This window comes from Diospyros lotus, chromosome 6 (genome assembly GCF_014633365.1).
Source record: "Diospyros lotus cultivar Yz01 chromosome 6, ASM1463336v1, whole genome shotgun sequence".
Taxonomy (NCBI): domain Eukaryota; kingdom Viridiplantae; phylum Streptophyta; class Magnoliopsida; order Ericales; family Ebenaceae; genus Diospyros; species Diospyros lotus.
In genome coordinates, this window is record NC_068343.1 from 10994338 (window position 1) to 11018063 (window position 23726).

The 23726-nt window shown below is 39.9% G+C and overlaps 2 protein-coding genes across 3 annotated transcripts; one reads left to right on the forward strand and one right to left on the reverse strand.

Annotated features, from left to right (window-relative positions):
• Nucleotides 1-9: 9 nt before the first annotated feature.
• On the reverse strand, nt 10-719 carry LOC127804211 (uncharacterized). Its single transcript, XM_052341023.1, has one exon. The coding sequence runs from the start codon at nt 658-660 to the stop codon at nt 160-162; it is 501 nt and encodes a 166-aa protein (XP_052196983.1). The 5' UTR covers nt 661-719; the 3' UTR covers nt 10-159.
• A 1522-nt stretch (nt 720-2241) lies between these two features.
• Nucleotides 2242-23726, forward strand: LOC127804209 (RNA demethylase ALKBH9B). Of its 2 annotated transcripts, none has more exons than XM_052341021.1 (6): nt 2242-2634; nt 2815-3369; nt 21906-21991; nt 22155-22465; nt 22639-22710; nt 22836-23726. In XM_052341021.1, exons 1-6 carry the CDS (start codon nt 2463-2465, stop codon nt 23128-23130), a joined length of 1491 nt encoding a protein of 496 aa, XP_052196981.1. In that variant the 5' UTR covers nt 2242-2462; the 3' UTR covers nt 23131-23726. The 2 variants fall into 2 exon arrangements, with proteins under 2 accessions (XP_052196981.1, XP_052196980.1); XM_052341020.1 differs by having other exon boundaries at nt 2244-2634; nt 2812-3369.

Here is a 23726-nt window from a genome sequence, read left to right on the forward strand (position 1 = left end):
TGATGCGTGTGGATGGAGTGCTATAAATTATTTTTTATTATCTTATACAACTCAAATGGCAGTAGATCACAGCCGGTTCTTCAAAAAAGATAGGATGGTGAACCTGGCTGAAGCAATTCAGAATTTCAGAGCCCTCACTCAGAACTAATTCGATGTGAACTACGAGCCCTTGAACACGGACGTCGGGGAAAGGGGCGGAGAATCAAGCTGGTAGAGGTTGAGCGCCGGCCCTACAAACCGGAACAGAATCCAAGCCCCAATAATTACGAAGATGGAAGCATAAGCAAACTTGTTCAGCCAAAACAGAAGCCCCTTCTCCCCCATGTACAGCTCCACGGCCTTCTCTGTGACGGTCATGGAGTCCCAGTCCTTAGCTCCCTCCGCCTCCGCCTTCTTCGACGACGGTCCTTTCGCAACCTCATCTCGTTCCTCTTTCTTCCTCAACTTCCTTCTCGCCCCTCTCCGGAACCGGATCTCCACGGTGGCCGGCGGCGCTATGGGTGGTTTCACCGGGGGCGGCGCGCCCCCGCCGTCGTTTCCGCCGCTGGTGCTGCTTTTGATCGGGGCGAGGCGGAGGTGGGGACGTTGAGAAATTGGGAAAAGCTGGGCTGCGGCGGCGGCGAACGGTTTTGCCAGGGACGGGATTGCGGCTCCGTTCATTTCTTTGTTCCAGAAATAATAAGCACCGTGAGTGGCGCGTTGGGTGCTGGGATCTTCTTATCCGCTCTTATCTATTTTGCGCGAGTCGATATCGTGTCGTGTAGTTTAGATCAAGTGTGGGAACACCCACTTCTCTATGGTGGGTCCGCCAGTCACTCGGTGCCCGCATCAGCGAGGTGCCAAACCAAAGGGCATTTTATTTTATTTTATCAAAATATATTTGTACGAATAACAAAACAAAAAAAAGTAGTGGTGGGCAAAGACGCTATGGATTGTGGAAATCGGGTGGGTTCTGTTAGGTTGGATCCGGGCCCTCCAAAATGACAGATTAAATTATGATTGGGTTTAGCCCAGCTCAAGATGGGATTGATGTTTTGTTTTTGTAAGAAGTTGAAAAATCTCAAGTCACCATCAAACCTAAAATTTATTTAAAATTATTTTAGTGATTTTAATATTTCATTAAATTTATTAAATATCTACGCATAGCTTAAATTAAAGCAGTAAAGAGTTATTGTTTTTATATTTTTTACTCTGTGTGTTGCACTCTATTGTTTTACTCTTTAACCTTATTTACTCTTTCTAATGGGCATATTTTATGGAATATAAAATACAATATGGTTTAATAGTTTTATTTATGGTATTTTTTTTTATGAAATATATAATAATACAATAAGTTTACGTGTTAAATTTATCATTATCTTCGTCATTTAAACTTAAATATGCATACATCACGATACTACGTAGAGACATAAAATAGAAAAGCAAAAATATACTAAATCTAATACAAAACAATAAGAAAAATGTTAAGAATCATGATTATTTATGTGTCGCATCCTCACATATGAGTAGATAAATAAGACAATGACAGATGATTTTTTTAATTTTTTTTTAATAAATAAATACTACATAACTAATAACATGTCGTTAGTCATGACTCGTAATATTATTCAAACAATAATGACTTCATGTAATCATTCAGATTACTATCTTGGTGGTTATAAATTTATTCTTAAGAGTTTATGTAACAACAAATTATAACAAATGAGTTTGTAGTGTATTTAATACGTGTAAACTTTTAATTATAGATGTGAGTTTAGCTAATACACACTCCAAAAGTAATTATTTTGAAATTATAATTGTTACATAATAAAAAAATTAACAAATTTTAATTTTTTTATTCGCATGTAACAAGATATAGTTAATACAAAAATATTATTTGAATACTTGGGAATAATTTTTTTATATTGATACATTATATTATATAGTTAATTAACGTAAGTATATAATATATTAATACAAAATTATTACGAGGGCCAATTATAAATATTTAACTAATATTTTCATAATTAATATACTCAATTAATATATCAAAAGAAAGAAAGGTGTATTAAATTAAAATACATTTAATGTACTTAAATTACATTTTCTCATCTACTAGTCAAAATACATTTGTAAATGAAGTATTTTTTTCAACTTAATATTAATCAATTCATATATATATATATGTTATAATTTAATAACAATTCATACTTTATTAATTGCAATTTGTTATATTTACGGTACCTTACCCTTTTTCAATGATCTCTTGAACTGTTCCTCCGGTATAGTCGTGATGCCCCCACCCAAACTTCATAACTAAGTATCCGTGCCCCAAGCGTCAAATTCACGAAATCTGACGAATCTAATCACCCGACCTAAGCCCAAATTTCTCTGAAAATTTTGCAGCTTCTTCTCCGTCGTCTTCGATTCGAAATCATCGAACCAGTGATTGTCGGTGACCGGCCTCAGGAGCAGGTACAGCAATGAGTTCCGACCGCCGAGGTCGAAAGGACGATCCGTTCTTACTCAACTACAACCCCACCGAACTCCGAATCGCTTCCGAGTTCCTCTCCAATTGGCTTCCTTTCCTCTCAAAGGGACTCTGCCATCACTGCTCTCAAACTCTCTCCGATCGAGTCCGGTCGCTCGATCCGGGTATCGTCGCCCTTTTGAATTTCTACAAACACACATACCTGAATTGATGGCCAAGTTCTGTTTTTCCTTTTTATTAAATCGTGATTTGCGCACATGCATGCATCGTTCTTGCCTTTTATTATGTTAATTGAGTATTTATTGTACTCTTGGCGTCTTCTGTTGGGATGAATTTGCTAGAAGTTGATGGCGATGGGGACACAGATTCGAAAGGGGAAGAGGACTTGACAGTTCAGGGCCTGCATAATTTGGATTTAAATGATTTCAGTGAAGACGGAAACAACTGCGATGCACATTCAATAGGAAGTTGGAAAGATGAGGCACAGGATTGTTCAGAACCTGCTACGGAGGCGAGCGCGAGCGAAACGGTTGGGCCGTCATCGGTGACTTTGGAGAGCCCCAGGACCCGTTTGTCGTGGGCCGACATGGCACAGGAAGATGAACTCGAGGGTGATGAGGAGAATGAATTGAATAGGACTCCAGCATCTGGAGAGGGGACATCTGCGGGGAAGGTTCGGCAGAAGCAAGAGTTGTCCAGGGAGCAGAGGGAGTACATACGGTTCAGTAACGTGAAGAGGAAGAAGGACTTTATCTGTTTGGAGAGAATTGGGGGAAAGATTGTTAATATCCTGGGTGGTCTGGAGCTTCACGCCGGAGTTTTCAGTGCTGCAGAGCAGAAGAGAATTGTTGATTATGTGTACGCCCTTAAGGAGATTGGGCAGAGGGGCGAGTTCAAAGGTCAGTCCATTCAGCACGCTACTGATATCCTGAACTTGGTGTAATGCAGGTCAAAGTTAATGGGGTTCCCATTTCTTGTTCTTTATTTGTTAATCTACTGTATGAATCTAAAGGTTCTAAGTTAAGCAGGATGAAAACCAAATATATGGAATGCAAGTTTAGTAAAAATTTAAGTTTGGATGATATCATGATCAAACTGGAAGATCAAATCATACCAAGAAAAAGGTTAGTTTAAATATGTTGGATGAATCATCCACAATATCAGGGAATATATCTTGGTATGTTGATGTTGTAACATGCTTTCTCTTTGAACTAATATGGTGCTCATCTTGATCCAATATTCATTTCCTCCCCCACTTACTAATTTTGATCTATGTTCTTATTCCATCCTGCCAGAGTTATGACAAGCAGGCTTTTTACTGCCATGGGAATTTGTGTTTGTCTTGAGAAATTATTTTCCTTCCTTAAACTGTCATATATCTTGAAATGGTGGGAAGAATCTAAAGGACATTTCAGTCAAAGTTATTCATTACTGAAGAAGAAGAGCAACCTATCTGAGTATTTATTAAGTTGCTCGATCAGGATTTGTCACTGTTCCTCTTTCGTGCTCTTTTTCCTAGTAATTCCTTACTTTGATTTTTGTTGAAATTCTCCATTATGTTTTAACTCATCTCTTAGGCTATCTGTCTCAAAAGGCAGCGTGAAGAAAAAATGTGTAATTTAGGTCATCTGTTTGGTATGGATCATGGTCTTTCCTAGTTGTACCTCAAGGAGGGTATGCTGTGTTATATCACAATATGACTTGTAACATCAGAATCCAGGGGATGAACAGTCAATCCTTTGTTAAATAGAATTCTTAAACTAAGTTTGACAATATCATTTTTATCTATAGTTTTGTCTTCTGTAAGTCCATACAAATCATATTATTCCTAAGAGTTGCCTGCCATGTTTTCCTTGGCATTCCTCTTTTACCTCTTTTGCTAAAAGCTTGTTCCATTCCATCCACTTGCCTCACAAAAGCCTATACCTCTTTTTCTTGGTCTTTATGTGCATTCTATAATTGAAAATTTTCCCCCTAGACTATCAACGGTCTTGAAATCATCTTCCTTTCTTTTTTGACTTTTGCATTACTTGAACTGATACTAGCTTTATATGAAGGGATAGTGCATGCAAGGCATATGCATTTGATTTCTATTCTTTGATACCCTTCAATAATCATCATATGATTTCAAACTTCTGCAACCAGCAATATTTCCAATGGCACAGTTAAGAAAAGACATGGGCTAAAATTGGAAGATACTAACTATTCCTAATTTAAACATGAGTAATTACCCTTGTTAATGAAAAACTTCATTGCGTATCCTTGCTTTTGTAACTGCAGTAATATATTCCCCCATTCATTAACAACCCTGACTGACAAGGATAAAAGAGCTGCTTATAATACCCAAACTACCTTTACAATGCTGAATGGATATTATAACCATAAGAATGATGACAAAATTACCGTAACGGAAATAATTAAGAATTTACCACACATAATATTATGAATAATGAACAACATCAATAAATAAAATCCTACTATAATATACTAAACTTATTTTTAAAAACTCCATTTGTTGGTTAATTACTAGCATTTAATGTTAGTTACATGTAAAAAATAAGGTATTGCAACTTGTTTCACAATTTGAATGGTTAACACTTATTTCATTATTATGGAGACTGTTGGCATGATGAAAAAATTGCTTGCAATACCTAAAGTATCCTATTTATAATATTCTTTGGTAATGAAAAATTCAATTGCATATCAATACTTTTGTATGTATGGTAAAAGAATTCCCCCTTTGTCAGCAAACCATTGGTTTACTTGTTTGGGATAATTGATATAGATGAAAGAGTTACTTATCATAGCTATTGATCTCGTATCATACCATCTGGGACAAAAATTTCCTAGTTCCATTTTTCCTTATACTGGTGGTATTAGACAGGTAAATGTTATTGGTGGTAGGTACTGCCTGTACCTGCAGCCACCTCCCTATCAAATGCAGCTCATCCCTGCAATTGTAGGCACAAGTAATAAAATAAAAAAAGGAATAAAGAAACAAAAAGTTAAAAATTATTAATCACGTATTATATTATTTATATTCTCACATGTTATATCATATCAATTATCTTCAACTATGTGATGGAACATGACCATAACAATTATATTCATTTACTGTCATCTCATGAAACTTTTTTGTCATGACCCCAATGATATAATAGTAATTATATATTATATGTATAATAGTAATTTTTGTAAAGAGGGTATGGTCTGCCTACCCTTGTTTGTACCTTAACTGAATGATGGTGTCACGAAATCGCTTGAACCAGGCCCTTGGAGACTGTTTTAGGTTATATAGTGACTTATTTAATTTGTATACCTTTCCCCTTGTATTTTTTGTCTAAAAACTCGGGGGCATCCTCATATAAATTTCCTCTTCTAACTTTTCATTCAAGAATGCATTCTTGATATCCAATTGATGCAGCTTCCAATCTAGATTAACAGCCACTGAAAGTAACACTTGGATAGAATTAAGCTTGGCCATCATGTCAGATCTTAAGAGATCTGACGAGAATTCTCTAGAGTTCGCTGAAGAATTATGGAGAATGGTAGAAACATAGAGAGAAAGGAGAAGAGAACAGAGGAAAAGTTGAGAGAATTCGAGAGAAAGAGAGAGAGAGAAATGAGAGGGAAATGATAGAATGATTCAATTCAATATTCTCGATGCCTCCTTACATGTGCTCGGGTCCTTTATATAGGATCCCACAATTACATTCCCACCAACCAACTTATTTACATAGGTACCCTCTTCTAGAGTTAGCTAACTGCCTTTCCTAACTACCGCACGTGTATGCTAGGCCCACCCTTTACACGGTATATTCTACTTCTACATATTAGGACTGTGACAAGTTTCCCCGGGATTGAGATAATTCTTGTTCTCAAGAATACTAAGCAGGCTGATTGCTTGGGGAAATTGCCTTAGTAGGTTAGACAAGTATTCCCAAGTGCTGTTGTCATGGGAAAAATTCGACCATTTCACCAACACTTGAATGATAGGGGCCCCATGCTTGTATAATACTCTCTGGTCTAGGATAGAGCTGGGTATTGCTATGAAATCTGCATCTATAGACAATTGTGGTAAATTGGAAGATGCTTGTTATGTTCCCACTAATTTCTTGAGCAAGAAGACATGGAAGACCGGGTGGATTCTGGATCCTTCAGGTAGCTGTAGTTGATATGCCCCCTTTCCCACCTTGGCTTCAATCAAATAAGGTCCATAATACCTGGGGCTTAGTTTGTTCACCTGACCCTTAGCAATTGCCTTAAAGTGGTCTTGCATGACTTTTAGGTATACTTTTTCTCTCACGTTGAACTCCCTTTCGCTCCTCCTCTTATCAGTGTATTGCTTCATACGGTTTTGAGCCAATGCTAGCTCTTCCTTGAGCTGTTGCAAAACTCTTTGCCTCTTTTCTAGGTATGCCTCTACAGTGGCCACTATGGTGTGCTCCCCCACAGCTGGGAGTAGTGGAGGTTGATCTCCGAACAATAGATGTGTGGTGGCTAGTATTATACCACCATTGGGCTAGGGAAATCCACTTATGCCATCCTTTAGGATGTAAGAAACACAAACACCTCAAGTAGCCTTCCACACATTGATTAACCCTCTTTGTTTGGCCATCTGTTTGAGGATGATAAGCTGTAGACATTTTAAGCTTCACCCCTAGGGATTTCATCAACTCCTACCATAACAAACTTGTGAAGATCTTGTCCCTATATGAAATTATCGACCCGGGAATCCCATGTAGCTTCATCACGTGATCTAAGAAAGCTCTAGCTACTTCTTAGGCTGAGTAGGAGTGGGTTAGGCCAATGAAATGTGTAAACTTAGTGAGCCGATCCACCACCACTAAGATGTAGTCCCTCCCTTTTGACTTAGGTAGACCCTCAATAAAATCCATACTCATGTTCTCCCAAGCTTGTGCATGTATGGGTAAGGGCTGCAACAAACCTGGTTGGGCCATGGTTTCTTACTTGCATCTGTTGCACACGTCACAAGCCATTACATACTCGGTCACATATTGTTTGAGGTGAGGCCAATAAAAGATTTGCTTCACCTTATGATATGTGTTCTGAATTCTCGAGTGCCCTCCCATTGGAGACTTGTGCAGGGAACTTAGTATCTTCTTCCTCAATATCTTGCTTCCACCAATTATGACTCTGCCCTTGTACCTCATTACCCCTTGATGCAATGTATACCCTGGCTTCCTATTGGGATTTAGGATCAACTACTCCAATAATTCCTTCATTTTGTCATCTCCTTCATAGCTCGCGTCAACTTCTTGATACCAATAAGGGGTGATAACAATAAGGGTTGCTGCTTCTCCTTCTTCTAGGCATCTAGACAAAGCATCAGCAACTATGCTTTCTCTTCCCTTCTTATACTGTATGCTGTAGTCTAGGCCCATAAGCTTAGACATTCCCTTCCTTTGTAGGTGGGTATGAATCATTTGTTGTAGTAGGAACTTAAGGCTTTCGTGCTTAGTTCTAATTATGAACTAACCTCTTTCCAAATAATGCCGCCACCTTTCAACTGCCATTATTACTGCCAAAAGCTCATTTTCATATATACTTAGTCCCAGATGTCTAGGGGATAAAGCCTGACTAAGATAAGCCAATGGTCTTTCTTCTTGCATCAACACAACTCCCACCCCCATTCCACATTCGTCAATCTCCAGTATGAATGGCTTACTGAAGTCTGGTAGCTCGAGCACTAAAGTCTTACTCATAGCACCCTTCAACTGCTCAAATGCCTTATTAGCCTCTGGACCCCAATGAAATCCCTCATTTTTTAACAGTTCCGTCAAAGGTTGGCTGATGATGCCATAATTCTTTACAAACTGCCTATAGTACTCTGTCAAGCCCAAAAAACCCTTAAAGGCTTTAATGTTACTAGGCCTTGGCCAAGCCACCATAGCAACCACTTTTCTCGAATTTGTACTCACCCCTACTCCTGAGATAATATGCCCTAGATATTCTACTTGTTTTTTACCGAAGGCACATTTAGATTTCTTAATATACAATTGGTTGTTTATGAGAACCTCAAATGTAGTCCTTAGGTGTTTCAAGTGTTGGCTGAAAGCTGGGTTGTATATTAAAATATCATCAAAGAAAACCAGAATAAAATGGCATAGGTAGGGTTAAAAAACTTGGTTCATGAGTGATTGAAAAGCGGCTGGGGCATTGGTGAGCCCAAATGGCATCACCAGGAACTCATAATGGCCGTGATGGATTCTAAAGGCTGGTCTTGTGGATATCATCAGTATTCATGCGGATCTGATGATATTTGGAGTGAAGGTCTAACATGGAAAAGTAGGTGGCATTCTTTAGTTCATCAAGTAGGTCTTCGATTATAGGAATGAGAAATTTATCCTTTATGGTTAGGGCATTAAGTTGCCGATAGTCTATACAAAAACGCTACGTTCCATCCTTTTTCTTCACAAGGAGGATAGGGGAAGCGTAAAGGCTTTGGCTAGGCTTGATTAAGGACTGTTGAAGCATGTCCTTAACCATTCTTTTAATCTCAGTTTTCTGGTGTGGGTGGTATCTGTAAGATCTCACATTAACAGGTTCGGAGTTGGGTTTAAGGTTTATTGAGTGGTCAAAGGCTCTTTTGGGAGGTAGGGAGTTAGGTTCTACAAATAGGTCCTCATACTTAGCCAAAAGCATATTAAGTTGGTGTAAGAATTGTACCTCTGATTTGCTCGAGTTTGTAGTGTGGGTGGCCATCTTCAACTCCCTTTCTTGTTCTTTCCCATCCTCCATCTCCTCTATTGTTTGGATGGAAAATAATTGGGCTACCTGAGCCATTTACTCTTAAGCAATCTCTGAAATTTCCTCGATGTGATCATCTTGCATGCACCATTCTCCCGATTGCCTGTAAGGGTCAACTTCCTTCCCTCCTTTTCAAACGCCACTTCCATCCGATTGAAATCAAAGCTAACAAGGCTCACTTTTTTCATCCAATTCACCCCAAGTACTACATCATCGCAGCCCCCTAGCTTAAGCAACCTTAGGTCAGTCTTGAACAACTCCCCTTGCATTTCCTAGCAAAATCCAGTGTAAGTTGATTTGCTTAGCACTCTGTTGTCATTGGCAACTGTCATGGACAAAGGTTGGGTCCCTGTTAGCCTGCAGTGGAGCCTCTTCGCAGTACCCTTGTCCAAGAAACTGTGGGTACTCCACTATCATTTAGAATCATCAGGCTCCCCTCTTGAACCCTTCCTTCCACTTTAATAATTTTATTGTTGGCTAGCCCTTTAAGGGCGTGTAGTGATATTTCTCCATTGTCATCCCCTGCTACTTCCATCACTTCTTCTACACCCTCTCCTTCTTCTTCTTCTACTTCTTCATCCTTTCCTTCCAGTAAGAGCAATTGCCTCTTGCATTGGTGTCCTGTGAAATACCGGTCATCACATCTGAAATAGAGTCCTGCTTTCCTTCTTTGATCTATTAATCTCCCATTTTGTCATGTTGAGGAATGAACAGGTGCAACAATTGTCATACTTGTCAGCACTGATTGGTCTGACAAGGTTGGGGGCAGAATTCAAGGCAATCTTGGCTAATTGGAGAAGAGAGCAGAGAGAGAATAGATAGGAAGAATAACAGAAAGGAGAGAGAAAACCAAATAAGATTCTTGTTAATCATGCCCAACGGCTCCAATACAATCCGTATATATAGGTTGTTAGTGGGCCTTCTAGAAGGTAGCCCTTGACTCAGGTTCCTATTCTACCGAGGCTCACCCATTAGGTGTTACAAAATACGGATGGACTTAACTACCCCTATTACATATTAGCTACGTGACAATTCCCCCCTCCATAAGATATTTCTTGTCCTCAAGAAATCACAAAAGTCCAGCTACCCGAGGGAATTGTTTGAGCAACTCAGGGAGGGACTCCCAAGTTGTGTCATCTGGAGGCTGATTAGTCCATTGTACCTGCACTTGAATCTGGGGTAAGGGGCCCTGATAGGTGACCCTTCTGTCAATAATGGCTAGAGGTTCAGATACTCCTGGGAAATCCTCCTCCAGGGTTGGCAGTGTTGCACTTACAACTTCATGTGGCCCTACTGACTTCTTGAGGAGTGACACATGGAAGACTGGATGGATGCCTACTCCATTTGGTACTTGTAGTCTGTAAGCGGAGCTCCCCACTTTTGCTGTTAGTTGAAAGGGGCCGAAGTACTTAGGGCCTAGCTTAGAAGGAGGCTTACTGGTAAACATTCGTTGCTGAAACCGTCTCACCTTCAAGTAAACCGAATCCCCGTCTTCAAAATTCCTTTCAGTTCTCCTCCTATCTGCCATTTGCTTCATGCGGTTCTGCGCCACCGTCAATTCCTTTTTAATTAACTGAAGGGCTTCTTGTCTCTACCTTAAGTATTGATCCACGTCCTGTTCCACATTGGAGTAGTGCATCACTGTTGGGATGAGTGGCAGTTTGTAGCCAAATAGTGCTTCAAAAGGTGATCTCTTAAGTGAGCTGTGGAAATTTGAATTGTAGCACCACTGAGCTAGGGGCAACCATTGATTCTAGCTTTTAGGTTTAGTAAAACAAACACACCTTAAATAAGCTTCTAAGCATTGGTTCACCCTTTTGGTTTGTCCATCCATCTCCGAGTGATAATGTGCAAGTCAACTCCCAACTGCTTGAACAACTCCCTCCAAAAGTTGCTGGTAAATATCTTTTCCCTGTCGGAAGTAATAGATAAAGGCAAGCCATGTACCTTCACCATCGAATCTAATAGCACTCTAGCCACATCCGAAGCTATAAATGGATGTGCTAGGCTAAGGAAGTACCCGAATTTAGTTAACCTATCCACTACTACTGGGATAGTGTTTTTCCCTTCGAACTTAGGTAATCCCTCCACAAAATCCATAGAAATTCTTTGCCAAGCTTGGTCTGGTATCTCCAATGGCTGAAGTAAACCGGGGTTCGGAACCTGCTTGTGTTTTGTCACCTCCTTCTTCATCCCCAGCCAATAGAGCAGTTGTCTCATCTTGTTGTAAGTAACATTCAAGCCGGAATGCCCCCCAATGGGTGATGCATGCAAGGCTTGTAGGATTCGGGTCCTAAGTTGAGGGTTTTCCCCAATCACATGCATTTGTCTCTAAGTGAAAGGTTTGGAAAAATTGGGCAAAGCCAAAATTGGAGCTTGGGTCATAGCCTCTTTTAGAGAATTGATAGCTGTTGCAGCTCCCTCCCCCCATTCAAATCCATTCTTTTTGAGCAACTCAGTCAACGGTTTGCTGATTATCCCATACCCCTTAATGAATTCTCGGTAGTAGTTGGTTAGCCCAAGAGAACCCCTCAGTTCCTTGACAGTCTTAGAGAGTAGGCCATTCCACCATAGCTGTTTATTTTTTTGGGGTAAGTGATCACACCTTCTCCAGTGATGATATGGCCCAGATATTCCACCTTTCCCTCTGCAAAGATACATTTAGACTTCTTGAATACAATTGGTTAGATTTGAGGACTTGGAATGTGGTTTTGAGGTGGGTTAGGTGTTGCTCCATGTTCGGGTTGTAAACTAAGATATCATCGAAGAAAACAAGGATAAATTTCCTCAAGTAGGGGCAGAAAATGTGATTCATGAGGGCTTGGAATGTAGCAGGTGCATTAGTTAGGCCAAATGGCATTACTAGGAATTCATAAAGTCTTTGATGGGTGTGAAAAGCTGTTTTGGGAATGTTTGAGGCTCTCATTCGGATCTGGTGGTAACTAGATCTGAGATCAAGTTTAGAAAAAACTGTAGCCCCCGATAATTCGTCTAGGAGGTCATTTATAACAGGAATGGGAAATTTATTTTTGATGGTGTGGGTGTTTAGTTGTCTATAATCGACACAAAACTTCCAACTCCCATCTTTTTTCTTGACTAAGAGAACAGGAGAGGCAAACGGACTTTGACTAGGTCTGATTACATTTTTGGACAGCATTTCTTTCACTAGGCGTTCAATTTCAGCCTTTTGAAATGGGGAGTAGTGATAGGAACGAACATTTATGGGTTCGGTATTTGGTTTGAGGTGGATGGTATATTCTAGAAAATGGTCTGGAGGCAAGGAAGTAGGTTTCAAGAATAATTCCTCAAATTCAACCAACAAAGAATGTAAGAAGTCATTAAATTGTACCTTGCTCGGGGAATTAACTGAGGCCTGTAACTTGAACCATTGATTATCTTCTGTTTCCTCTATGTCTGCTTCCTTTCTCCCTTCCCATACTTTAATGGCATAGACTGAATGAAGTTGAGTAATGGTTCCCTCTTCCTACTCAAAAGAGTTTCTTCAGGTGGCTCCTTGAGATTGCCTTGCACTCTCCTCCCTCCCCATATCCTGTCAACGTTAATCTTCTTCCCCCCTTATCAAAAGTCACCTCTAAGGTGTTGAAGTAAAAAATGAGGGGGTTGACTGTTCTCATCCAGTCTACGCCCAACACCACTTGACATCCACCTAATTGTAAAATCCTCAAATCGATAGAAAACTCATGCCCTTGCATTCTAGATATAAAACTGTGGCGCTTGTACCAGCTAATCATTTTGTGGCCATTAGCAACCGTGACATACAGGGGAATAGTGGTTTGGAGTACGCACAATAGTACCTTGGCTGTGCTTTCGTCCAAAAAACTATGTGAGTTCCCACTATCTATCAGTATCAAGAGTTTCCTCTTCCCTACGTTACCTCTGATCTTGATCATCTTTTCCAAAGGGTGGCCTTTCAGGGCATGAAGTGAAATTTACCCTCCTTCCTCCTTCTCTTTCACTTGATTCCCTATTTCCGTGTCAGGTATTCCTTCATCTTCGTTATCTTCCCCTTCCATTTGCATTAGTGCCCTTTTGCATTGGTGCCCCACCGTGTATTTCTCCCCACATTTGAAACACAATCCTATCTGTCGTTTCTGATCTAATGTAAGAGACTATTGGGGATTGGCTGCCACCTGTGCCTTTGGTGGGTAACTCCCCTTATACATTTGAGAATTGCCAGCCTTCTAACCCCTCCCCCCCCCCCCCCCCCCCCCCCTTGAGCCTTGCCAACCCACTCCAGACCCTTTTTGTGAGAGTTTGTGCTTCTTAGCGAAGGCGTCTAATGATAATTCATGTAAGCGAGCCTTCTCTGCCGCTTGCCTGACGATCGCTGGCTGTAACATCTTCACCATCGGTCTTAGTTCATCATTTAGTCCGCTAAGGAAGCTGGACACAAAATACTGCTCATCTAGCATGGGGTGGGCGTGTCCTAGCTTGGATTTCAACTCCTCAAATCGGGCCTGGTACTCTTCCACTGTCCCTTCTTGTCTTAGCTTATTAAACTGTTCCACCACATCAGTCAAGCTACTTTCATCGAACCGGGCACAAAATTCCTTTACAAACTCTGGCCGCCTCCACTCATGTCACCTAGCACTCCAACTTTGAAACCATGAGTCTGCTACATCATTCAAGTATGCAACAACCATGTTAACTTTGTTTTCTTCCACCACCCGGTAGTGATAGAAGAAATGTTCACACCTTCTTATCCACCAACGAGGCTTCTCCCCTTTAAACACTGGTATCTCCATCTTTGGGACGGGAGTGTTAGTTGTAGCACCTAAGTCTCATTTCATGGTGGTCTCTATTGTTGGCTCCATCCTTTCATCTCTCTCCTGACGACCTCTTGCTCCCTGAAGGATAGAAGCAGTAGTCATTCTTGGTGGAAAATCCATTGGTAGTGTCGTGTTCGGTTGTTGGGAAAAAATGGTTAATATGGCGTTCAGCTGTTGGCTCAGTCCTGTAAATTCCACTCGAAGATGAGCGAAGTCATCTCTCAAATTTAGCTCCATTTTCATAACATCCGACCGCATCCTACTTATGTCTTCGTGAGTGTTTCTAATACCCGCTTCTACAGTTTTCAACCTTTCCTCCACTAGCTCATGGCCTTGTCGCACGCCCTCTTCTATGGCGTCTAGGCAAGTTTCCACTTGTTTCATGCAGGTACCCTCCGCTATGTTCGTCGGTTGCAGCTCGTCAGTTATGGATTGTCAGCTCTAATACCAATTGTTAGCTTCGATTGGTCTGACAAGATTGGGGGCGGAATTCAAAGGAATTCTGGCTAATCAGAGAAGAAAGCAGAGAGAGAGAGAGAGAGAGAGAGAATAGAAAGGAGAGAGAAAACCAAATAAGATTCTTGTTAATCATGCCCAACGACTCCAGTACAATCCGTATATATAGGTTGTTAGTGAGCCCTTCTAGAAGGTAGCCCCTGACTCAGGTTCCTATTTTGTCGAGGCTCACCCATTAGGTGTTACAAAGTATGGATGGACCTAACTACCCCTATTACATATTAGTTACGTGACAATACTCTTCTGTCTCGGATTCACCCTTACCATCTCCTTACTGTACCCCTTCACCATAGGTACTGCCGGTCCTATACCGACTCCCTTACTTTGCTGACTCTGCTTTTTCGTGATGGCCTCTATCAAAACCTCCTGTAGCCTAGCATCCTCAGTAGCTTGTTCCACCGTCTTCAGTCGTAACATCTTGATTATAGATCTGATATTCTCACTTAACCCACTCATGAAGCTGGAGACAAAGTAAGCTTCAGATAGGTGGGGGGTTAGGGTGACCATTATTGATCTTAACTCCTCAAATCGGGCTTGTTAAGATTGTACTCCTCTTTCTTGTCTGAGTTCATTGAATTCCTCCACCATGTCCATTCTATTTCTATCTCCAAATCTTTCACACAATTTCTCAGCAAACTCCTCCCATGGACATTCTCCTCTAGCCTGTGACCATCCTTGGTACCAGGCGTCCCTTGCATCATTAAGGTAAGCAATCGCCAATGCTACCCGACGCTCCTCTGGAACATTGTGCTAGCCAAACATCCGCTCGCATCTTCTTACCCACCACCTAGGGTTACTCCCGTTAAATAGGGGAATATCTAATTTGGGCATATGGAACCCCAGTTAATTAACTGTAACCGGTCCCTTTCGCCTTAGATCTATTCTCGTATCCCTTTATTCTCTCGGAGCAACCTCAATTTTAGAGGGCTCGACATTCCCATTCCTCACTCCTTGACCGGTTAGAATCGATTCGGTCCTTTCTCTAGGGGGAAAATCAGGTGATAAACTTACTTGATTTTGGTGTGTAAACATTACCATGAAATTCTGCAGTGGGTCCCTAAACTGAGCTCCAATTTCATCCCTGATTCCATCCAATCTTCTCTCCAAACCCCCTAATGATGCGTCCATCTTTCAATCCATCGTCACGATCGCTTCGTGATTGCGATTGGATCCAATCTCCAGCAATTCTACTCAAGCTTGCAAGTCAATCATCGTCAAATGAAATTGGTGCACTTGCAACTCCAAGTTCTTCATTCAAGTCCCCTCCGCCATTGCTGTTTATTGAATTCACTTGGCTCGGATTTGCTCTAGTACCAAATTGTCAAATCTTAAGAGATCTGACGAGAATTCTCTAGAGTTCGTTGAAGAATTCTGGAGAATGGTAGAAACAAAGAGAGAAAGGAGAAGAGAACTGATGAAGAGTTGAGAGAATTCAAGAGAGAGAGAGAGAGAGAGAGAGATGATAAAATGATTCAATTCAATATTCTCGATGCCTCCTTTCATGTGCTCGGGTCCTTTATATAGGATCCCGCAATTACATTCCCGCCAACCAGCTAGGTACCCTCTTCTAGAGTTAGCTAATTGCATTCCCTAACTATCGCACGTGTATGCTAGGCCCACCTTTTACATGGTATATTCTACTTCTACATATTAGGACCGTGACACACCGGAGCAAAAGTCTCCTCATAATCGAGTCTTTGGGTTTGGGTAAACCCTTAGGCTACTAATCTTGCCTTGTACCTGTTAATGCTTCCATTTAACTTGTATTTGACTGTAAATACTCATTTGTTGCCAACAACTTTCTTTCCATTTGGTAGATTGACAATGTCCTAAGTGCCATTAGCTTCTAGGACTTGCATCTCATCTCTTACTACTACCTTCCACTTATCATCCTGCAATGCATGATGTATATCCTTAGGAATCACTATATCATCAATGTTGATTGTGAAGGCCTTGAATTGTGGAGATAGTTTTGAATATCCCACATAATTTGAAATATGGTGCTTTTTACACGATCTCACTCCTTTCCTTAGTGCTATTAGGATATCAAGATCATCAAACATGTTAGATGTAGCATTTTCCATGCTGCCACTACCCTCTGTTTCTAGACCTATCTTTGGATCAGACATTGGGTTTAGCTGAGGGTCACAAGGCCTTCTAGAATATACCAAAGTTGGTTTATCCAAGGCTGGATTTTCTTGAATCTGGTATTCTTGATCTATGCCTGAATTAGACACTGAAGTTTGATTAGGAATAGGTGTCTCAAGGATTGATTTAGTGGCAGTAGGAGATTCAGGATCTTGGATCATGGGTAGAGGTAGAATAGAGTCCCACTATTCCTTTGCACTAGGCATTTGTTCCTGCAGAGGATTGGCATGGAAAAATGGTTGATATTCAAGGAAGGAAACATCACATGATGCAATGAGACGTCTTGTAGAAGGGTGGTAGCACTTCTAGCCTTGTTGGGTAGGAGAATACCAACAAAAAAATGCATTTAAGGGCTTTAGGTTCAAGTTTAGATTGAAAAGGTTGATACTTATGCACAAACATAGTACATCCAAACACTTTTGGTGATAGAGAGTTGAGCACCCCAGTATGATGGGGATAAAAGTCAAGGAAGACATTGAAAGGTGTTCTAAAGGCAAGAACTTTTGAGGGAAGGCGATTAATAAGGTAGGAATAGGTAAGAATAGCATTATGGTAGTTAGTTGAGTAATCTAAATAAATGTGTAGTTAGGCTATTAGAATTTGAATTTCCGTTTTAGCATGTTGGTAGAATGTTACAACATGCTGTTAGCCATTGTAAGTGCACATGAGCAAGGGACCAACCGTTTTTGGCTCCCGAACTTAGCTCGGATCAGCATAAATAACTGATCAAGCGCCAAACTACACATGTTGAATGAAATTGGAAATCAGTTTCCCTCTGATTCTCTCCCTCCCTACCAAATATTTTCCATTCTCTCCCAATTCTCATTCTCAATCCCTCAAGAACTCTCTTGTCAGACTTGTGATCTACCAAATAGCTTCCCCCCAGTATGTGTTAGGGACCGAGCTTGTGAACATGAGTGCCCTTGTTGTCTTAAGGAGGTGGCGGTTTTTTCTTTCTGCCACCCCATTTTGCTGGGGATGTAGGGGCATGAATTTTGATGAATAGTGCCATGTGTAGCTAGATAATGGTTGAAATTATTGGAAAAATATTCCTGTCCATTATCTGATCTCAAAACATAGATTGAGGCTTGAAAGACATTGTTTACCATTTGATGAAACCTTTTAAACACAACATAGGCCTCAAATTTGTCTTTCATTAGGAACACCCAACTAACCCTTGTATGGTCATCTATAAATGTGATGAATCATCGAGTGTTAATCAAATTAGAAGTCCTTGTTGGTCCCCAAATGTCGCTATGAATCAAATAGAAAGGCTTTGTAGGTTTATATTTATGAGAAGGATGAGAACTTCTAGTTTGTTTAGCAAGAATGCAGTGTTCACAATGAAACGAATGACTGTTTTTATTAATAAAAAGATAGGAATACAAAGCTTTAAGATAATTGAAACTAGGGTGCCCTAAATGCTAGTGCCATAACATAAGTTCAGAATCTGAAACAATAGATAGCGAGGATTGGATTTGTGACCTAGATCCAAGGGGCTGTCCAAGCTTTGATATATAATAAAGGCCTCCCTTTTCCTCGGCATTGCCAATCGTCTTCCCCAAAGATAGGTCTTGAAATTCACAATAGGAATGAAAAAATGTTAGCAAACACTTCTCTTCTTTGATTATTTTACTTACTGACAATAGATTGCACTTCAAATTGGGAACATATAGGATTGAATTCAGCTTTAAACTTGCCACACTAGCTATACCTTTCCCTTAAGCAATGATTGTAGTACCATCAGCCATTGGGATGGTTAAACCTTGAGAACAAGGTTCATAGGCTGTTAAAACCTCAAGAGATCCAATCATATGATCTGAAACACCTGTGTCAATTATCCATCAATCCATAGGGTATTTGAAAGAGATTAAAGAGTGTCTAGGTGTACCTTGTCTAGCAAAAGATACAACTGAGTTAGAAACTTCTGTTGTCACCGGTTTGGTAACATTGGTTCAACAGTTGTTGTTAGATCTCCAACTGATCTGTAGATAGAATCAAGTTAGTTGTCTTTCTAGTCTCCACTTCTCCCCCATAGGCTGTTTGATTTCCTTTCCTCTGATTTTTAGGCTTCCAATTTGCTAGTTTTCCATGTATTTTCCAACAAGTTTCCTTGGTGTGATACAGTTTGTTGCAGTGATCACACCATGGTCTGTCTTTCTGGGGTTCTCCTTTGAGTGGATTAAGTGGTTTTATCCTTGAGGAGACCAAAGCTGATGTTTGTGAACTTGAATCAGAATTGCACATCCTTGAAGGATTCAACATCACCTGTTTTCTGCTCTCTTCTCTCCTGACTTTTGCAAAAACTTCTCTTATTGATGGAAAGGGTTTGGTTCCAAGTAATCTCCCTCTAACTTCATCAAGATCAGCATTAAGTCCATGCAAAAAATCAAACACTCTCTCTTTTTCTATCATCTTTTCATATTTCTTCTCATCTTTAACGCATGCCCATTTAATCTCATGGAATATATCCATCTCCTGTCACCATTCTGTTAAAGCATTATAAGATTCAGTAACTGAACTATTACCTTGTCTAGTTGTTCGAATTGTAGATTGGATCTGAGAACTTTGGACAGTATTTTTCATGTCTGAGTGGATCTCTTGAACAACTTCCCAAATCTCTTGGGTTGTCTTGTAGAATAGATAAGTCCTTCCAATATTTTGTTCCATATAATTGACCAGCCACGCCATCACAATAGAGTTTTCAGCTTCCCACACACCATAGTTTGCTAAGTTTGTGCTTGGCTTAGAGGCTGTCCCAATTAGGTATCCAACCTTGCCCTTTCCTCGGATTACCAGCAAGATTGACCGAAACTATTCTCTAAAGTTGGTTCCATTCAACCTGTGTTGAGTGATCTGGAGAGAATGATTTTCGAGGGTGATTGGAGATGGTGGAACTTGAGCATTCCTTGTTGGAGGAGGTAAATCGGTTGAAGCTTCACTTGCTGTCTGAGATTCAGCCATATCGTGAGCTTAAACAAATCTACAAGCTGTAGAAAAGGGAGAATAGGTAGAAGATTCTGCCACGGAACCGTGGATTTGATACCATGAAAAATATGTTGATGGAAGTTCTCAATGAGAGGAATAAACTTCCTTAATGTTATTGATCCACAGTATGCAAATATATACAAAGGTTCCTAAGAAATTTTCTGATATTTAGGACTAGATTCCACTCCTAATATTTAGGTATAGATTACAACATGTTTTAGATTAGGATCAATCTTAAACTAGGGTTTCCTTATACGATTTTAAGGAATATCCTTATCCTCCCAGCTGGATATCTTCTTCATCTTTATCTGTATCATCTTCTTTTCTTATCCTCTCGGTCATAGCTTAAATTTTCTTCTTTATCTTCTCCAACATTTATGTTTTTAACATTTCTTAATGTTTTTTGTGATTGAGTCTCTCGTGCAAAATACAAGATTTATTATTGATTTATTTGGGAAATTATTATGGCAGAAGTCCATATGAGTGGATTTGGGTTTTAGTCCAGATGATCATTTATGTAGGAAAAACATAGAGCTGGACTTGGAGAGCTGAGAGATTAATTACAAATTAAAGAAAAAAAATATTAATTTGTGGACATTTAAGGATCTATATATGGAAACTTGTAGCAGCAATGGACTATATACCATATCCATTGAAGTAAACGGAAAGGAAAAATAAGCAGTGAAGAGATGTAATGATATCAATATTCTATTAGTGGGGATATCTGGTAACAGAGTTCTTTTCTGCTTGCTATGTGGTAAAAGAGTTCTTTTTTTGCTTGCTATTTGGTATCAGGGTTCAAATATTGAATATTTAGAAATCCTTCCATTCGTGGAATCAATTTTTATAATTGGCCAAGTCCAACAATTTGAACAATCAGCTCTTTCTTGAAGGATTCCAACTTTGATGAATTAGGGAGGGAGAGAGTGACATTGTCAAGGTGTCGAATGAGATATGAGGTTGGCTTTGGCATAAGCACGTATGAGGGTAGATTGGTCACTGTTTGTAATATATGGTGACATAAGTTTGGAGTATTACATGAACTAATTGCAGTTTGTGGTGTGCTGTCCCTTGGATTAATCTTTTCACAAGTATAAGTTTAGTTTGTTCTTCTCCCCAAACCTTCCCTTACCCAGTGAAGCCCCATCCAAGTCTATTCAAATAGGTGTGGTTGGGCAGATTATCCATTTAGTCAAGAAAAGAAACATAAGCATTTAGGAATACCCTGTCCAGCCCCATCCAAGCCTCTTCAACTAGGTGTGGTTCAGTAGATTATTTGTTTAGTTGATGAATGAAACACAGCATTTGTGAAAACCTTGGATTTTCTGTTGGAAAATGCTTGTAATCAGGAAGTGTATAAATGGCAAAATTTTGAAAACTTTTTGCTGGTATGAGTGTGTGTGGTATATGGTGGTTCAAAGTTCAAATAAATGAACTTGGGAGACTTGCAGTTGAAAATTATGCCCATATGCTGATCAGAATGATAAGTAATTGTTGAGATATCTAGTTGCCAGTGATGTATGGTTACAGGACTATGTAGAATAGCTCTAGCTGTTTGTAATTGTGCAATTCATTGACAAAACCTTTTAAAAGTGATGAAGTTTGCCTCTGATTTTCTTCTTTGTGGTGGTTTTACATTTCCTATTTCTACAAATATTTGATCCATCATTGTTACATTTCTTGTTATTTCAATAGGAGATAACAGCAAATTATGTCTTCCAAGTTACAACTCTTTGGAACAACTTTATGCTATTTATAGCTGTGAATGAGCTGATTGTGTTCATTATAAATTACTTGAGGTGAACCAGGTGACTTGATGACAAAGTAAGATTCATGCAACTGAACTTCAAACTGTCAATTGTCAGCTCTTTTCAGCATGCAAGATATTTATTATCTTCCCCCCCTAGAATAATGTAGTCAGTTGTCGGTTTCTTTTTTGATTAGTTTTATAAGATTGTGTTACTTTCAACATAAAAATGTGAGTAGTGGTTCCCTAGACATATCATTCAATGAAGGTCTCCTTTCATTTGAATATGAATGGTATTTCCAGATCTTAGATTAACCTGTTTTTCAACTGAGTAATGTGTTGAGTTGAAATTTCTTCACTTGTTTTCTGCAAATAGCAAGCAGTTCCTAGATTCCCCAGGTGTCAAATTTACAAGAATTGGTTGGAAGCATAAATGCTGAATGCCATTTTTAACCTGTTTGTATTGGTTTTGCAGAGCGAACTTACACTGCACCACAGAAGTGGATGAGGGGCAAGGGACGTGTTACTATTCAATTTGGTTGTTGTTATAATTATGCAATGGTGAGTCCTGCTTTCTATTTAGCCCGCACATATATTAATTTGTATATTTTCATAGTTATCTTCTAGTGGAGCCACTCTAGTGATACCTTGGTGGCAGCTCCTGTGTTAGACAAGAAAAAAATAGCTTGAGGAACAGCTTGCAACTTTGATATTATGGCTGCAGGATAAAGATGGTAATCCACCCGGCATTCTTCAGAATGAAATTGTAGATCCAATTCCTCATCTTTTTAAGGTGATCATTAGGAGGCTAGTCAGCTGGCACGTTCTGCCTCCATCATGCGTTCCTGACAGTTGCATAGTCAACATTTATGAAAAAGGGGACTGCATACCTCCTCATATTGACAACCATGACTTTGTTAGACCTTTTTGTACTGTTTCATTTCTTAGTGAATGCAATATAGTGTTTGGATCAAATTTGACAGTTGTGGGTCCTGGCGAGTTCAGTGGTCCTGTTGCAGTTCCCTTGCCTGTTGGGTAAGTATGTGTTTGCTTTAACTTTTATGCATTCCCTCTTCTTAAATTCAGCAGCGTATGTCAATTTCAGCTAATGGTTGGTCATGCATGCTGGCACATGCTATTGGTAGATAATTATTTCTATGAAATTATTTTTCTTCAGATGTGGATTCATCTTTATCATTTTCATGTAGATCTGTCCTTGTTTTAAATGGAAATGGTGCTGATGTGGCTAAGCATTGTGTGCCAGCAGTTCCTTCTGAAAGGTACAGAAATTTTGTATGATACTGCCATTCTTCTTCAGTCATGTTAGGGCATACTAATCACTTTCTCATGTTTGCCTTATCTGGCGATTTTGATTTCTGTTTCTTCCCATCCAATGCTCCTGTAGGATATCAATTACTTTCAGGAGAATGGATGAATCAAAACGGCCTTTTGGATATGCCCCCGAACCTGATTTGCAAGGTCTTCAGCCATTGTCTTATGGAACTGATAGACCAGGAAGGTCAGCTCCTTCAAAATCAAATCTTCCTGGTAACAGGCCTGCAGCCAGACGAGAGGATAACAGAGAGAAATCAAGGAGATTGGCACGGAAAGGCAATAATTTTACAGTGCCTCAAGTCTCAATTAAGATTGAGCGAGGGCCTGACAACAGGCGGAGAGTGAGGGTGAATTTGAATGAATGATGGTATGTCAGAGTCGATATCCAGGGAAAGCCGGCCTGCCGGCCAATAGTCTGGGCTAGCTGAAGAAGTTGAGTTGTTGATATCGGCCATCTACAACGAGGATCATTGTTTGTCGTTATTCCTATTGAGTTTGAAATTTAGCAGATCAAGCAGTCTGCTGCAAGCTTCGGTTTTCTATTGAGTTGTATGTGAAAGATTTAAGGGGATTCGTTCGGGATATGGAGACGAGGACACTGATTATAAGATGTAAATTTCAAACTTATGTGGGCTGGTATTTCATTACTCTTAATGCATTGGCGAATAGAATATGCAGCTAGGCAGACATGGTGAAACTTTGAAGTCATGCGGCAGGCTGATGTGTGGTGGGAATCAACTAGTTTGTTTCATGTTGTATGGTGCTGGTAAGAGTGATTGTTCAACTACGAGGGTGTTTTTTTTTTTTTTTTTATGGGTTTGTTTTTCTTTTTTATCTATAGGTTATTGTACAAGGACTTGTGTAACTCGTCTGCTGGATGTAATTCTCTAAGGTTTGGCTTTTAACTTGTCGAGCGTAATTTATAGCCCATAATTTCCAGTTGCAAGCTTTTGGTAAGCAA

What these genes read in the sequence shown, in the direction of transcription:
- LOC127804209 (XM_052341020.1), top strand. Translation starts at nt 2,463, where the DNA reads ATGAGTTCCGACCGCCGAGGTCGAAAGGACGATCCGTTCTTACTCAAC. An exon ending in GCAGTTCCCTTGCCTGTTGG is followed by an intron (nt 22,466 to 22,638) that starts GTAAGTATGTGT and finishes ATTTTCATGTAG; the next exon opens with ATCTGTCCTTGTTTTAAATG. An exon ending in CCAGCAGTTCCTTCTGAAAG is followed by an intron (nt 22,711 to 22,835) that starts GTACAGAAATTT and finishes ATGCTCCTGTAG; the next exon opens with GATATCAATTACTTTCAGGA.
- LOC127804211 (XM_052341023.1), bottom strand. Translation starts at nt 660, where the DNA reads ATGAACGGAGCCGCAATCCCGTCCCTGGCAAAACCGTTCGCCGCCGCC.